The 14,556-nt window shown below is 43.2% G+C and overlaps 1 protein-coding gene across 6 annotated transcripts in view; it reads left to right on the top strand.

The window, feature by feature from the left end:
• The first annotated feature begins 333 nt into the window (after positions 1-333).
• Positions 334-14,556, top strand: part of FAM107A (family with sequence similarity 107 member A) — a 144,239-nt gene continuing 130,016 nt past the window's right edge. For 2 of the 6 annotated variants that reach the window (XR_003856614.1, XM_029600985.1), the window contains exon 1: positions 8,306-8,542. Coding sequence is in view for 3 of the 6 variants with exons in the window: in XM_029600985.1 (XP_029456845.1) it covers positions 8,455-8,542 (88 nt within the window). In the remaining 3 variants the exon portion in view is untranslated. Of the gene's footprint in view, positions 395-8,288; positions 8,543-14,556 lie in introns of those variants that run through there. The other 4 variants (XM_029600984.1, XR_003856613.1, XM_029600983.1 and 1 more) reach the window with 4 other exon arrangements.

Genomic DNA, 14,556 nt, shown 5'->3' with positions numbered 1-14,556 from the left:
TGTTCTTGCTATCGTGAGCCAAGAACAAGCTCTAACTCATCTCCATGGGCAGGGAAGAAACCTCCCATGAGCTAGACATGGCCTGCAGGCCATAGCTTGCCAGCTTCTGATTATAATGTGACCAGATCCCTTCCACTGCATATTGTCTTTACCTAGTTTACAACAGAGAAATGTACAATGCATAATCATTATTATTCCCTTAATATCACCTCTGATTTTAATATTCAAAAGCTAATAAAATATAAAACTGCTTCAACTACTTGAAAAGCTAAAATAAAAATGTCACAGATTCTTAAAAATGTATATATATATTTGTCTTTATTTTTACAGAAAGAATATTCTCTTCAGTCCACGTTTCATAATGAAAATGGAACACATATAATAAATGGCTCCGGTAAGTCAGTACAGAAAATAAGATTAGAAAAAAAAATCTACAGTGCTTCAAGCCCAAGAAGTCAAAGGTAAACGTAAATTTCATGTTAACCTACTCAGTACACTGAATTTTTAAAACAAGAGGCTGCAGCCAGTAGTGAGGTCCCAGCAGGAATATTCCTGATAAACATATAAAATCTGTGGAAAAATCTAGTGATTTCCAGATTCAATCAATGGTTAAGTCAGAAACCAATCCGTATCTTTCATATTGTACCGTCAAAGTGCCCCTAATTGCGCAATGTTGACAAAAACTGTGGCATACACGCATGCTAAAATCTTCAGTGATTACTTACAAATCCTTTTTGGCAGGCAAAGTCATATGCCAGAGCCTGACTGTGTCTTATGGTAGTGCAGCTTGTAAAGCATTTATTTAAAATAGGTTTTATTATTAAAATGTAATATACAGCCTGTAAAAAAAGATTTATCCCAGCAATGAAAAGTCTGTTTTTTGTCAAGAGAAATATAACAAATGTTCACCTTCTTGTGAGAAAGACACAGAATTATTTTTATGTGATTCACTCTGTGTATGCCTGTGTCTTATGAGGAATAAATCTCACACTACTGGCAATGTTGCTAGATGAAAATGAGCAATGGCAGGTTCATAACCCCACTCCCCCACCCCCACAGACACACAGACACACACACACACACACACAGATATTTATTATGCATTAATTCTGGGGAGGATGATTTTCAAATAGTTTTATCAAGGTAGTTAACATTTGGATAACATTCAGATAACATTCGGGTCAAATCATTGGCTGAAAATTGCACTCAACCCCCCGTAAATAATTTCTCGCGTTGTGAAAAAACGGAGGCATTTTTACCTATGCTGCAATGGGCAAGAGGCACAAGCAGGACTAAACCCACAGACAACACAAGGGGACGGGGACGGGAGCGGGGGAAGGATTTCACTTTGAAATTCCCGCACATGCTTTATGGCGCCAACTTCACACCTGCATGCAAAGTTCACTGAGGCGCTGGCCAGCCCTGTAACTTCTAAGGACATTTTGAGTAAATAAAAGAGCTAATCTCCCTCAAAGATGTTTATGCAAGAGCTGCATATGCCAGATTCCTGGCACTTTTTGCTCTTGAGATCTTTGCAGCCTGTTGAATGAATACTCTACTTTTACACTGTGGGGAGCACCACTGGGGTTCATTGCCCTGCACAGTGGTATTTCAGGCGATGAAAAGAATGCATACTAACTTTTGTAATGGGGAAGTGATACTTTAAGCAGAATACAAAGGCACTTCTGTCTTACAGCTTGTGGCTGTCGCAGTTTGGTTTAATTGCATCCGGTTCTTTACTTGTTAAAATAGCGTGCCTCACTCTCACTCTGGAGCTGTGATTTGTGACTCCATCACACAAGAGCAACCTGCATGATTACAAGACAGAAATCAGTCTTCAAAGACACTCTCAACAGCCTGAACATAATATTTTAGGACTGGAAATAAAGTACAACAAATCGCTGATAGAAATGTTGGTCAGGACTAGATCTCTAACCCTTCAAAAGTGACAAAACAAATTATTTTGAAAGGAAAATATTATTAACTAGCGGTACCCGGCCACGCGTTGCAGTGGCAGAGTCAGGTTCTTTTCCCTCCCTCCCCCTTCTCCCCCTTCCCCTTGCTCATTTAACTCAGTCACTCATCCTCCTCCCCCTTGGTCACTCACCCTCCCTTCCCTCCCCTGTCCCCACTCCAACTCTCTCCCCTCACACTCACCTCTCCCCTCATTCTCCCTCCCCTGACACTCACCTCCCCCCTCATTCTCCCTCCCCTCACTGTCACCTCCCCCCCGCCTACTGCCTACCCTTCAGATCAGAAAACCTTTGTCTTTCTATTTCTGTGGGAAACCCCCCCAATCCCAACCCTTTAAATCAAATAATAACCCCCCCTCCTGCCCCCCCCCCCCCAAGACCTGGGAAATTAAAATTGTTGGTGCTACATGTGGTCTGACCCTGGGCGTCTGTGCGTGTTATGTAGCCAAATAGGGGAGTGCCTAACCAAATTTGCACTCCCAAATTTGTTTTGTGGTCTGGGGAGGGCAATTTTGGTGCGTTCCCGAGATCGTGCAAGTTTAGTGTATGTATTTGTGTGTGAACCTCCCCCTTCCCCCAAAAAACAACCCTATGCGAAACGTTCTCTTAAACTAACCACCCCACACTCTCCTGCCCCCCTCCCCCAGCCCTGTGAAAAACAGTAGCCCACCCCCCTGCTCCCCCAGAGTTGCCAAATGAATGAAACCTGCCCCCCCTTGTGACCCCTCCCCAAGATGTTCGCAATAAATTCATCACCAACCCCCACCCTCCAGACCCCCCCGAGACCTGATAAAAATGTCAGTCGGTGGAGCGGGCATTCAGGAGCGGTCCGGGAATGATGTACTGGCGTTGGTCCGTCAGCTGCGAGCACTGAAAAGGGTTCCGACGGCCCTTTGCCCTTACTATGTCAGTGGGGTGGAGCAATGGCAGCGGTAGGTCCTCTGACATAGTAAGGGCAAAGGGCCGCCAGCTGCCAGTCCAGAAAATGGTGCCGAGCGGCCCTCGCCCTTACTATGTCACATGGGCTACTGCCACCATTGGTGTCCCCGAGTGGCATAGTAAGGGAAAGGGCCGTCGGTGCCATGTTGATTGCTGGCAGCTGACGGCCGTAGTGCAGGAGATGTGTCCCAGACCGGTCCTGGCCTCCCGCTGGAGCCTCCCGGACTTCTGTCAGGTTTTGTGTGTGTTGTGAGGGCCTGGGAAGTAAATAAATTTGGCATGTGTGTGGGGGGTGTGAGGAGGGTGGTGGGTGTACTTTATCTGTAAAGGAAATAGTTATCTTCCGGTGAAAAAAGTACGCGAATGTCTTAAAATGGAAGTGAACCGTGGACCTGGACTGGCGAAATGATTAGTGTAGCGTGAGTTAGTGTAAGGTGTAACAGATGGCGCTTACGTCCAGCAGATGTCGCTGTTTTCTGGAAAAAATCTTTAAACCTATTTTACCTGTCACAGGTGTGACATATCTGTAATGTAAGTACAGAAGAACCTTCCTGTATGCGAAATTAATGTTGTGTCCAAATTTGAAAGCAATCGGTTCAGTGGTTTCTGAGATTAGCGATTTTGTCCAAACTATTTAACATTTTTATTTATATAGATTATCCAAAAGTTACCTGTCACCTGTTAAGAAATCTCCCAGTCAGGATGTAACTCATGGACAAATGAACCACATTGATTGATTTGAAAGTGGTATATCAAAATTAGTAAACTAAACACGACATTCTGTGGAATAATCAATTCAAAATAAAATGTCACTAGAAAATCTCTCCACTGCCTCCTCATCTTCAGACCTCCTTTTTCCAACCTTTTCCTCCACAAATGCTATAGCGTGCTTGAATGCTTTCATCTAGTTGCCTCTTCCAGGTCCTCCTTCTTAGGCTATCCCAGTGTTGCTATCATCTCTTCTATAGGTGAGATGGCATGTGATGTCTTAGACCAAGTGCAGTATATATGCTGGCATACCCACTACAGGTTTACTAGTTCATTAATTATACACAATCAAAGAACTCAAGGAGTATGTTGTGTTCCGCGCCTGCGGCCATCCGCAGGCGCGCCCCCCTACCAGAGCTCCGTGGCAACCGCCGTGGCAGCGTCGGGGAAGATTGCCCTACCTCATGTGCCCGGTGCCCCCGCGCGTCGACACGGGCCTCCGGGCTAGCCCACGGGTCAGGAGCCGTTCCTGCTCCTCCCTTGCGGCAGCTAGCAGCTTTCCTCCGCAGCCCGAGATCCAAGATGACCGCCGCCATCTTAGGCGTGAGGCCATGCCTCCTCAATAGAATTAAAGGGACCTCGTCCCTTTAATTGTCTACATCTGATTCCAATCCATTGGGCCAGAGGAAGTATAAAAGGAAACTTCCTCTGACCATTCCTTGACTTGGCAACTTCCATGGTTAGTCAGGTCTGCTTGCTTCGGTGAGTTCTTGTGCTTTGGATCCTTGTTCCTGTTTCGTCTTGGTGTTCCTGGTTCCTGACTTCGGATTGGCTAGCGGTGATTCCTGGTGTGTGACTTCGGATTGGCAAGTGGTGATCCCTTGGTGTGTGACCTCGGACTGGTAAGCGACGACCCTCTGGCACTTGACCTCAGACTTCTTCTTGCCCATCGTCTCCAAGGGCCCGCCTAAGTCCCAGCAGCCCGGGTCCCTGTGGGCTCCTCCCGGGGGGACCACGGGCTTCCAGGGGTGAAGCTCCAGTCAGCCCTTGCACCGAACGTCTTGACCTCTCAAAGGTCCACCTAAGTCCCAGCGGTCCGGGTCCCTATGGGCTCCTCCTGGGGGGACCGCGGACTTCCAGTGGCGAAGACACACTTCCTCCCTTCGACGTCACGACTCTTCGTCTGCCTCCACAGTCGCCTCTGTCTCCAGTGCCGAGGGTCAGCTGGTAAAGTCTTCTGTTCCTGCCTCGCCAGCCAACAGGAGAACCTACGGATCTTCCTCCTAAGGTATTCCATCCTCCCGTCGGCCCAAGGGTTCACAAGCCTGAGCATAACAGAGTAATACAGTAGTGCAACATAATCCAAGTACAACAAATACTATAATACAACATACAACTCAAATCAAATAAACAACCCATCAACTTAGTCCCTAAGTTCCATGTAAACGGTCTGATATGAATCCCGTCATGAAGGTCGGCATAGAAAAATGTTAAATAAATAAATAAAAACTTGATAAGCACCCAAAGTCACATAACCCAAATATTATCCGGCCCTGTTAATTCAGGGCAGTCTCCAATCCCTAAAGTACCATATCCATACTGAAAATTAATTTATCCTACAGAAAGTAATGAAAAAGCTTTTAACTGTGATTCAAATCTAAAAAAAACTAATAAAAACATTAACAGAAATGTCCCTTAAATAAATAAACAAATTGTACATTTTGTATTAAATCTAGGGGAGAAAAAGATAATTTATTTTAACTAAAGAATCTGTAGTGTTCATCTGAGCTGAACTGGAGGAAAGTTGAAGATGAAAAGATTTGGCGAATATATAATTCAGAAAGATATTAGGTCATCTTATAAGCATATATGAAGATTTTTCTTTAAAAAATAAAATCCTCCCACCCTCAAATTGTCCTCTTTATTATTCTGTATACCCTCATGCCCCTCTACCAAGCATGCCTGGGGACTCTCAGATAATATCCTGGCCAGTTTGAGGGAAGTCTACTAGACTATGCCGCAGTGCCTCTCTAAGGCCTGGATTCATCATTCCACGCAGAATGATGAATCCTGCGAAAACGGGGGGGTGGGAGGGCGAAGGGGGGGGGGTGGACCTGTGAAAGCCCGCAGCCTTTGCACCAAGCCAGTGCCGGCAGCTGGCTTTCGCACCGAATAGCGCCACCGTGAAAGGTGGCGCTATTCGGCGTGCTACTGCCAATGATAATGTTAGTAACATTATCGCCGGCAGCAAAGCCACCGCCGACTCCACTCCCTCCCTGCCCCAACTCCTCCCCTCCCCCTAATTTGCATTATATCACATATGGCCGTATAGTGTGTGATAAGTCTTTGATAAATGACCCCCTAAGTTTGATAGGAGTCGTTGCAACAGCATCAGACATCTCCCCTCCCTTGACAGGCCTGAGTGCTTTGTCTCCGAGGTGCCCCTCACCCCAAGCCCCGCCTACTCTATTGGAGAGCTGACTTGAACCTGAGTCCGCTGCACGGGGCTGGTTCATGCAGATTCTTTTTGATTATAATGGATCATGCAAGTATAAAACATGGTGACATCTCAAGAACTGGACCAAGAGATTTCAGGACTCGTCAAGAAGGGGTTAAGCAGATTTTCAGCAAACTCCTGCAATAACAGGTTAAGTTTTGTCACCACCAATGAACATAGAAAAAAACACTTCTCTCGCCCACCAGTGCTACTTTGTATAAGCAGTTTCCTTGTGGCTCATAATTATGCTGGTTGTCATGGTGAATCACCTACATTCAGAAGCATGATGAGAACATAAAGTACCTTGGCATCTTCCAGTTAAAGAGCTACTGACACAATATGGCGCTTTAATAGTTCTGTTTGGACACCATTTCACTTGCAGAATATTGATGACATGCTCTGTACTTACATGACTTTTTCAAACTCATTATAGGTTGTGAGGGATGCTTTTTTTCACCCTACATCTTATTCATGTAAGAGTCCCAGTGAAATCCTATGCATCTGCTCCTTGTTCCTCCCGCCACTTTTCGAATCTCACTTTCCTTTCTGCCCCATATCAGTGCAGCATTTAAAAAATGCATTGGACCCATCACTTCATTCATGAACTAATTTACCTGTTATTAAAAAATAGAAGTTCCCCCTCCCCACCTCCTCTGCAGTCTTCACTAAGGGGTAGATTTTAAAAGATGCGCACATGGACGCACCAATTTTATGACATGCCCGCACTGGCGCACGCATGTTATAAAATCAGGTGACCGCACACACGTGCGCCGGATTTTACAATCCACACGTGCATGTGCGGGCAGCGGATGCAAGAAGGGGCGAACCTTTGCAAATTACGCGCGGCGATGCAATCAGGCCTTCCCCAGTCCCTCCCAATCCGCTCCAATTAAGGAGAGGACTGGGAGGGAACTTCCCTACCCCCCTGCCTAAACTCCCTCCCTCTTCCCCTCTCCTCCCCACCCCCTAAACCCTACCTATCTATCCTTTTTTTTTTTTCAACTTATTTTTCAACTTTTTTTGTTTTTCAACTTATTTCAGGGCCGGAGCTGAAGTAAGTTGCGTGCGCCAGCCAGCTGCCGGCAAGCGAGTCATCAGGACAGCATACAATGGCGCTGTCCCAGCCCGCCTCCCCCCCCCCCCCCCCCCCGTCCCTCCCCACCTAGACCATGTCCCCCAGCCTCCACCTTTGAAGAGCACTTGTGTGCTACCGGGGTTTTCGCATGTGGCCGGGCCTGTTTGAAAATGCACGTGGTGCGCACAAGGCCCGGCCACGCGCATAAACCCCGGGTTTTTACGCATGCAGGCCTTTTATTTATTTTATTTATTTATTTATTTAGGTTTTTTATATACCGGCATTCATGACAATAGTCACATCATGCTGAGTCACAGTAAAACAGGGGTGCATAATAAACTTCAAACTGGAACTATGGTGCGGAAAAAAGCAGTTACATATAACAAGGGTGGTTGAACTGGGCGAGGAGAGAAACAAAAGGAAAGGAAAGGTTAACGTTGGCCGTTAGTGACCAGACGTTTTAACATTTGGCCGTTAGTGACCAGACTCAAGGTGCATGCTTCATGGGCTCTGGAGGGAACCACGGCTTGTGGTCCTTGGCCAAGGACTATCATTGTGATGGCTGAGCTAGATAGAAGAGGGCAGAGGGTTATAAGAAGCGGGGGAAACCCCAGTTAGTTATGGATGAAGTCTCATAGCAGTGTAGCCCCCAGAGTTAGAAGCCCACAGAAGCAGGAGGAAACTGACAGACTTCTGTCTCTCCCCACCTTTCATAAAAGGAGGAACTTGGAATTTTATAATACCCTGTGTTAACACACCTTGTAAGATGGATGGGGATGGACACGCCCCCGCAGGGGCTGGAAATGTAGCGGGCCCCTTGAATACCCTTTCCAGAAGGCATTCTCAAGTGTCACAGCCACATCTGAAATCCTCAAGCAATTAGCACAAAAAAAAAGACAATGCATAGACTGGCAGGTCCTCTAAAGTCCCATGCCATTGAGGAGCAAGTGCAAAATATTTAAAAAGAAACCAATCTATTTTTTTTTCATGTTGGACGCCCCATAGCAATGTCATTACAGAATGCAGAAGGAATGGTTTTGTTGGAGCAGAATGCTCTCTGTCAGCAGGGGAGGGCAGGAGCTGTGGAGCAGTCCCAGTCACGTGACTGGTGGTTATTCTCCTTTCTCGCTGAAAAGATCCTAGAGAAGTGAGAGAGCGCCGAGCAGTTTCTTGCCCAAAGTCATGCCCACTTGACAGGCTTGCCCAGGCATTCGGAGAAGCCGACTGGGAATCCACAGCCGAGCGGTGCACAGAGCTGCCTCATGTCTCACAGGTGCTGGGACCAGGTGCGGGTGCCAGCCGCCGGCGAGGCTGGGAATGGAATGCACAGGGCGATGCTGGTTAAATCAGGTAAGGCTAAAAGGCTTCTCTTCGGAGCTGCAGGGCAGAACCAGAAATCCGATCGGTGCCAGAGGCTTAAGATGGAATTTCCACGCAGGCTGCGGGAGGCGCTTTTTATGACATTTGGACAGGAGCAAACTGCAGGCGGTTCGAGCAAATGTGGGAATTTCCACTGCTTGTGCTTTAAGCCCAGCAGCTCTGGCATCTCACATTCAAAGTATTCTACGCCATTAACTTATTAACTCATTCTAATCGCTTCACTGCAGGGTGTCTGGTCAAGTTGCATTCAACAGATTCTTTGCCGTTTTGAGTCTAGTAAATTGACGTGAGCGCTCCTGCCTTGTTGTTTTTTTCTAATGAGGTCCTGAGGCAGTGCTGGGATGTGTATGTATACACAATTCCTTAATTAAAATGTTCTGTTCTACAGAAAATGTACTGTATAGTTTCAGTAAGCTATACAATATCTTAGCTGAGTCTGCCAGCCTGCTTCTTCCTGTGCTGCCCACTGATTTGCTGACTTATACTGTATGTAAAATAGGATACCTCCTGTAAATCGTGTTACAATGTGGTTATATATATATATATATATATATATATATATATATATATATGCAGGGGTTCAAATGGGTACTCTAGTGCCTTAATGCAAAGGTTTTATATATATATATATATATATATATATATATATATATATATGCAGGGGTTCAAATGGGTAATCTAGTGCCTTAATGCAAAGGTTCATGGCTGTTATCATTTCAACATCTATTCTTAGTTCCTTACAGCAAGAGCGGGTGGTGTTTGCTCGCTTTAAATACTGCATACTTTAAATAAAGAGCATATCAGGGACTTACAGCAAGAAGGCATTTAGGTAAACATGGAAGGTTCCATTTTCAAATGTTTGCCTTTCTTTTTATGTTCATGGGAAGGGGGCTGGTGAAGCTCTGCCATGAGTCCTTTAGCACTTTCATTATGAGACTAAATAAAATCTCAACATCACAAAACAGATAGCATGCACCTGCATTCACTGAATGTTGAGGAGACTATTACGGGGGACGTTTCCAAATTTTCAGTGGAAATTCTCAGCAGACAGTGCCAAATCTAGCTTACCTCTTCTTATTCTATGAATTTCAAACTGCAAAGTTTCCATTTCCTTTTGAGAGCGAATGGGCCTCACACCAGGAGCATCTAGAGTTATCCCCGCTTCTTAGCTTCTTCATTGTTTGTGGGTAGATTGGGCAGTGCATTGTCAGGCTTTTGTATTTCATATAGTCACAGTGATTCCTGAAAGGAGTTCTCCTGTTACTGAGGCCATAGCATGATTTTCAGCACACTTAGATCTAACTACATGCTTTAAGAAACCAGCGCTCTCCCAGTTATGTCAGGGAGTCTCTAAGGAAGCTTACTGCTATTATGCATCTAAAGCTAGGGCAGCAAGGCAGTAGATGTGTAAGGACTACGGTATATATCACCATCCGCTGACACTAGAACAGAAAGCTCTTATGTGGTAGACCTTCAATAGGATGCCTAACTGTAAAAGTACTTGCGTGCTTTTCAACCCACACAAACCCAGTCAATTTTTAAACACACAGTACCCCAGAGAGTGGATTTTAATATTGGCTTGTTATGTAGTTGAAGTACGTGCACATGCTTAAGCAGTGTGTTGAACTCTGCTGTAAAATATGTGTGTTAGCTGCATGCCTACTACACACCTACATTTTTTTTTAAATTTCCATGTATGTGCATAGTTTCCAACCAGGTCCCCCCCCCCCCCCCCCCCCCCATCCCTGAAACACCTCTTTGCAGTGTGGCCAAAAGTAAGTATATTGTAGGATTCAGCCAGTCTACCAGGGTGACACAGGTCCTGTTAAGCCTTTGTAATTTTGTAACTGCCCACATAGGCTTAAAGTCATGTACCTGCGGACTTTACACCAATTTCCAAAGGTAAAAACTACGCAATACTTTCCCATTGAAAATTATCTCACTGAAACTACTAAAGCTAAGGTTTATGCATAGTTTTCTTGAGGAAAAATATGTGCATACTTTTGAGAATGCAAAAGTGTAAGTCTCTTTGCTACCACTAAGGTCTCTTCTTCACACTGCAGGTAAAAGTGAGTGCCTACAGGTCCTAAGCGAGTAATTTTACTCATATATGAGGCAGGCAACTTTGTAAAAGCCCGTTTCCAAGGGTAAAGTGCTGTTTTACCTGTGGAAATGGCTTTGAAAATGACCCTATCTAACATCTGGATGCAAACTGTTAAGCAGGATGAAGAAAAATATTTCCATATCCAGATTTTCTACCAGTTCTTGAATAGAACTGTCTAAAGGTATTACCGGTTCCTTGAAATATGTGATTTGAGTAATTTATCTTGCGTGCATTCAGTAGCAATTACTTGAATATTATACGATAATCGGAGAAAGTAAGGCTTTGGTGTTGTAGCTATAAACATCTGTCATGGGTCAAGTCCAACCCAAACCGTTCCATCCAATCAAATTATGACATTGGTATTTAATCAATTTAAATAGTTCCACAATTTATAATTATTAAAATTAATTCATAAAAATCATATACAGAGTGTAAACATCAATAAAATAAAGTTGGCATTTTAAACAAAAATACATTTAAAGCTAAGCTACTGAATTTGTAAGACTATTATGTAGATTACATAAGAGTTAGCAATTTAATCCCAGGAGGGCTAAGATATAAGACAGTCAAACAGCGAGACTCCATGGAAAACTGAAAGTGCAATTTATAAAGCTTATAGCATGAAAACTTTCATTTATTACCTATTATACATTAGCCTTCAGCTCAGATGAAGCCAGTTTGAGAAAAGAAGTGTACCTAGTTATGAGGAAGGATGTCATCATGTTAGACTGCTGGCTAGTGTTTTTTCTACAGATGTGAATCCTTTGATGCACTATGGCCAAAACACTACCCTTGCCCCTTCTCCTACAGACTCCCAGCATATTTTGAGGTGCAAATATACCTCAGATGGACAAGTGAGAACAGGAGACTGTGGACAGTCTTCCCTCATTTTAGCATCTGTTAGGATGAAAAGGACATCACGCTGAACCAAGAAACACAGAGCCTTTCTGAAACAGGACTAATAATCCGTTCCTGTTTGGCTCACAGGATCCACATCACAGAAGGACAATTAAAGAGTGAGCTTCCAGCTCTCAGGGGGGGTGGGAGTCATCAAAGCTAGACATCTTTAAAGAACCCTGACATTCTCAGCAGCTGCTCCTACATTACTGGAAATGAACAAAGCTGCAGAATTATACTTTATCTGTAATAGCATATTCTTCTTTAATGCTTTCCACTCTCCTCCTCCTACCTAAAACCAGATTAGGGTGACTTTTTTGCTTTTCCTTCTCCCAGAGAAAGAAGTTTTCACGTTGTCCCATAAACCAAACAGGTTTCAGCCGCAACCTCAAACTCTCCCCTCGGGTCTGCTCAGACAGCCAGTTAAACCAAGAGACCAGGAAAACCATGGAAGCAGAGAAATCACTAACGTACAAAAATCAGGATAGAAATGAACGCCTTCTCTCCCCCTCTACTTCTGGCATCATTTCCTTTTAATCATTTGGTATGTGTAAAGGGGCAGATTGCTATGGTGTCTCCAAACTCATTTCATGCGTTGGCAGATTAAAGCCTTACATATGAGTGCATTCATCACTAGTGCCCCGTCGTTGGGCCTGCTATCACAGTGGAACTGGCTAGAAGTTGCAGAAAACAGCCCATTGCCATCTATTTTATTTTATTTAGTTATTTTATATACCAATGTTCCGAATAAAGATCACAACGGTTTACAGTATAACATATATATAATAGCATGACTAAACAATGACTAAATGTAATCACATAACATACATAATATACATAAGTATGTGCACTTACAGTGTAATCAAGTGAGATATAGGTCTATGGGGTGTTTTAACGTTTTAACTAAAGGTACTGGGATAAGAGGTTAGTGGATTTTTAAGATAAGTTTTCAATTTTTTTATTTTGACGTTGTTAGGGTGTGGTGGACTGTTTAGTTCTATGGTTGGTTTATTAATGTATTTGACCTTATTGGTGCTTGTTCTGAGCACAGGTAGTTTTAAGTTGTCGTTATTGGTATTTGCTCTGATTTCAGATAAGTTTTAAGGTAGGTTATAGGCATTTTTAAATAACCATGTTTTCAGTTCGCTTTTGAATTTCTTTCTTTCGTAGTGTCTCGGCTAGTGAGTTCCACAGTATTGGGACAGCAATGGAGAAACCAGTTTCTTATTTTTGTTAGATGAATAGTCAGTTATGTTGGCATAGCTAATAATCCTTTATTCTGAGATCTTAGTGATCTCTGTGGCTTGTATGGTTGTAGTCCTATAGCTGCCAGACCTGGGTTATCAGAATGGATGGTTGTATGTATTAGTGTTAATACTTTGTAGTAAATTTGAGATTGTACAGGTAGCCAATGTAGAGCTATAGGTGAGTGGTGATGTGATCAAATGTTCTTGATTTTGTAGAAGTTGTAGCTTTTTTATTAGGTAGGTCCTCCTACTAGTAAAAGAGAGTTACAGTAGTCTATGTTAGAGAAGAAGAGGATTTGCAGAACCATGCGGGAGTCTTCATGGGTCTGCAATGGTTTCAGTTTATGTGATAGGCGCAGTTTTGCATAGCCTGTTTTAATTAATTTATTTTGAGCTTTTCCATTGTTTAGCTTTCATCTATCTGCATTCCTAAGTCCCGTACTTGGTCAGAGGGTGTAATTTTAAAGTTACCCAGGTCTAGTGGCTGGGGTGAAACACTCGGTGGGTCTCTTCTTAGCAGAATGATTTCTGGGGTGGTTTTTTTTTTTTGTGCTTAGGGTTAGTTTGAGTTGGGATAGTTTGTGTTGTATTGCCTTCATGTGTGTCGAGAGTGCCAGTGCTGTATTTTCAGCAGATTTGGTACATGGTATGTAGAACTGAATGTCATCGGTGTATAGGTAGAAGGCGATTCTTAGGTCTGTTAGTAAGTTGCATAGAGGAAGCATGTAGAGATGTTGAATGGAATTGCCAAGAGCGCTGAACACTGGGGGACATCTGCGTTGATCTGGAAGGTGTTAGACATATGGTTGCCCAGTTTGACTTGGAAAGTTCTTTTTGATAGGAAGGAGGTGAACCACTTGATAACATTGCCACCAATCCCGATTTAATTCAGCTGATGGCATAGGGGGGTATGGTCAACAGTGCTGAAGGCTGCTGTTAGGTTAATTAGCCCCAGTATATAGGATTCATCATTGCCATTTCCCCTGCCAGATACATATGTCTTCCTGTCTGCCACTGTACTATTAGGAGACCCAACAGTGAAACAAATTAGTGAACTGACTGTTTCATCAGTCATTCTAAATTTGTATTGAATTTTATTGAAACTTTCTGTAGCTAGTTTCTGTCAACTTCTCACTAATCATTTTAGCCTCCTGAAATCCTTTCAATATGCTGTTTGCTTACTGTAAGAGAAAATACAACCTTTTATTTTTACATTAAAAATTCTCTTTCTCCTTCAGCTTGTGTTTCAGACTTAAATATATGCTCTTTTTTAACCATAACTACATAACTGTTTTAATGTAAACCGATTAGATGTTCACAATGATGGTCGGTACATAAAAGACTTAAATAAAATAAATAAATAAATAAATAACTGTATATTTTTTTATTTTCCTTTGGATTTTTTTTTTTTTGTTTGGGTTTTTTTTTTTTTTGAGAAGCTCATTTGTAAGAGCTTCAGGAGGGCTGAGAGTAGGAGAAACCAGCGCCTAAACTTGATGTTTCCATGGAGATCTCGTCTGTTTATATCTGTTCTCACTAGCAGGATGAGAACTTCGTTGGCTTGCACAAACTGCACAGTGGCAGATTCTTGGAAAGGGGCAGAACAATATTCAACAAGAAAAAAAACCATGAAAAAATGTATGGTATGTGTTCCTCAAAGGACAGTATGTAGATATAGTGAAGGCAGAAATCATGCATCTTAATTCATTTCAATTTTTGACAGTTTAATAAAGGTT

The sequence above is a fragment of the Rhinatrema bivittatum genome, chromosome 4 (genome assembly GCF_901001135.1).
Source record: "Rhinatrema bivittatum chromosome 4, aRhiBiv1.1, whole genome shotgun sequence".
Taxonomy (NCBI): domain Eukaryota; kingdom Metazoa; phylum Chordata; class Amphibia; order Gymnophiona; family Rhinatrematidae; genus Rhinatrema; species Rhinatrema bivittatum.
The sequence above is the reverse complement of the archived record's forward strand: the minus strand, read 5'-3'. Positions and strand labels throughout refer to the sequence as shown.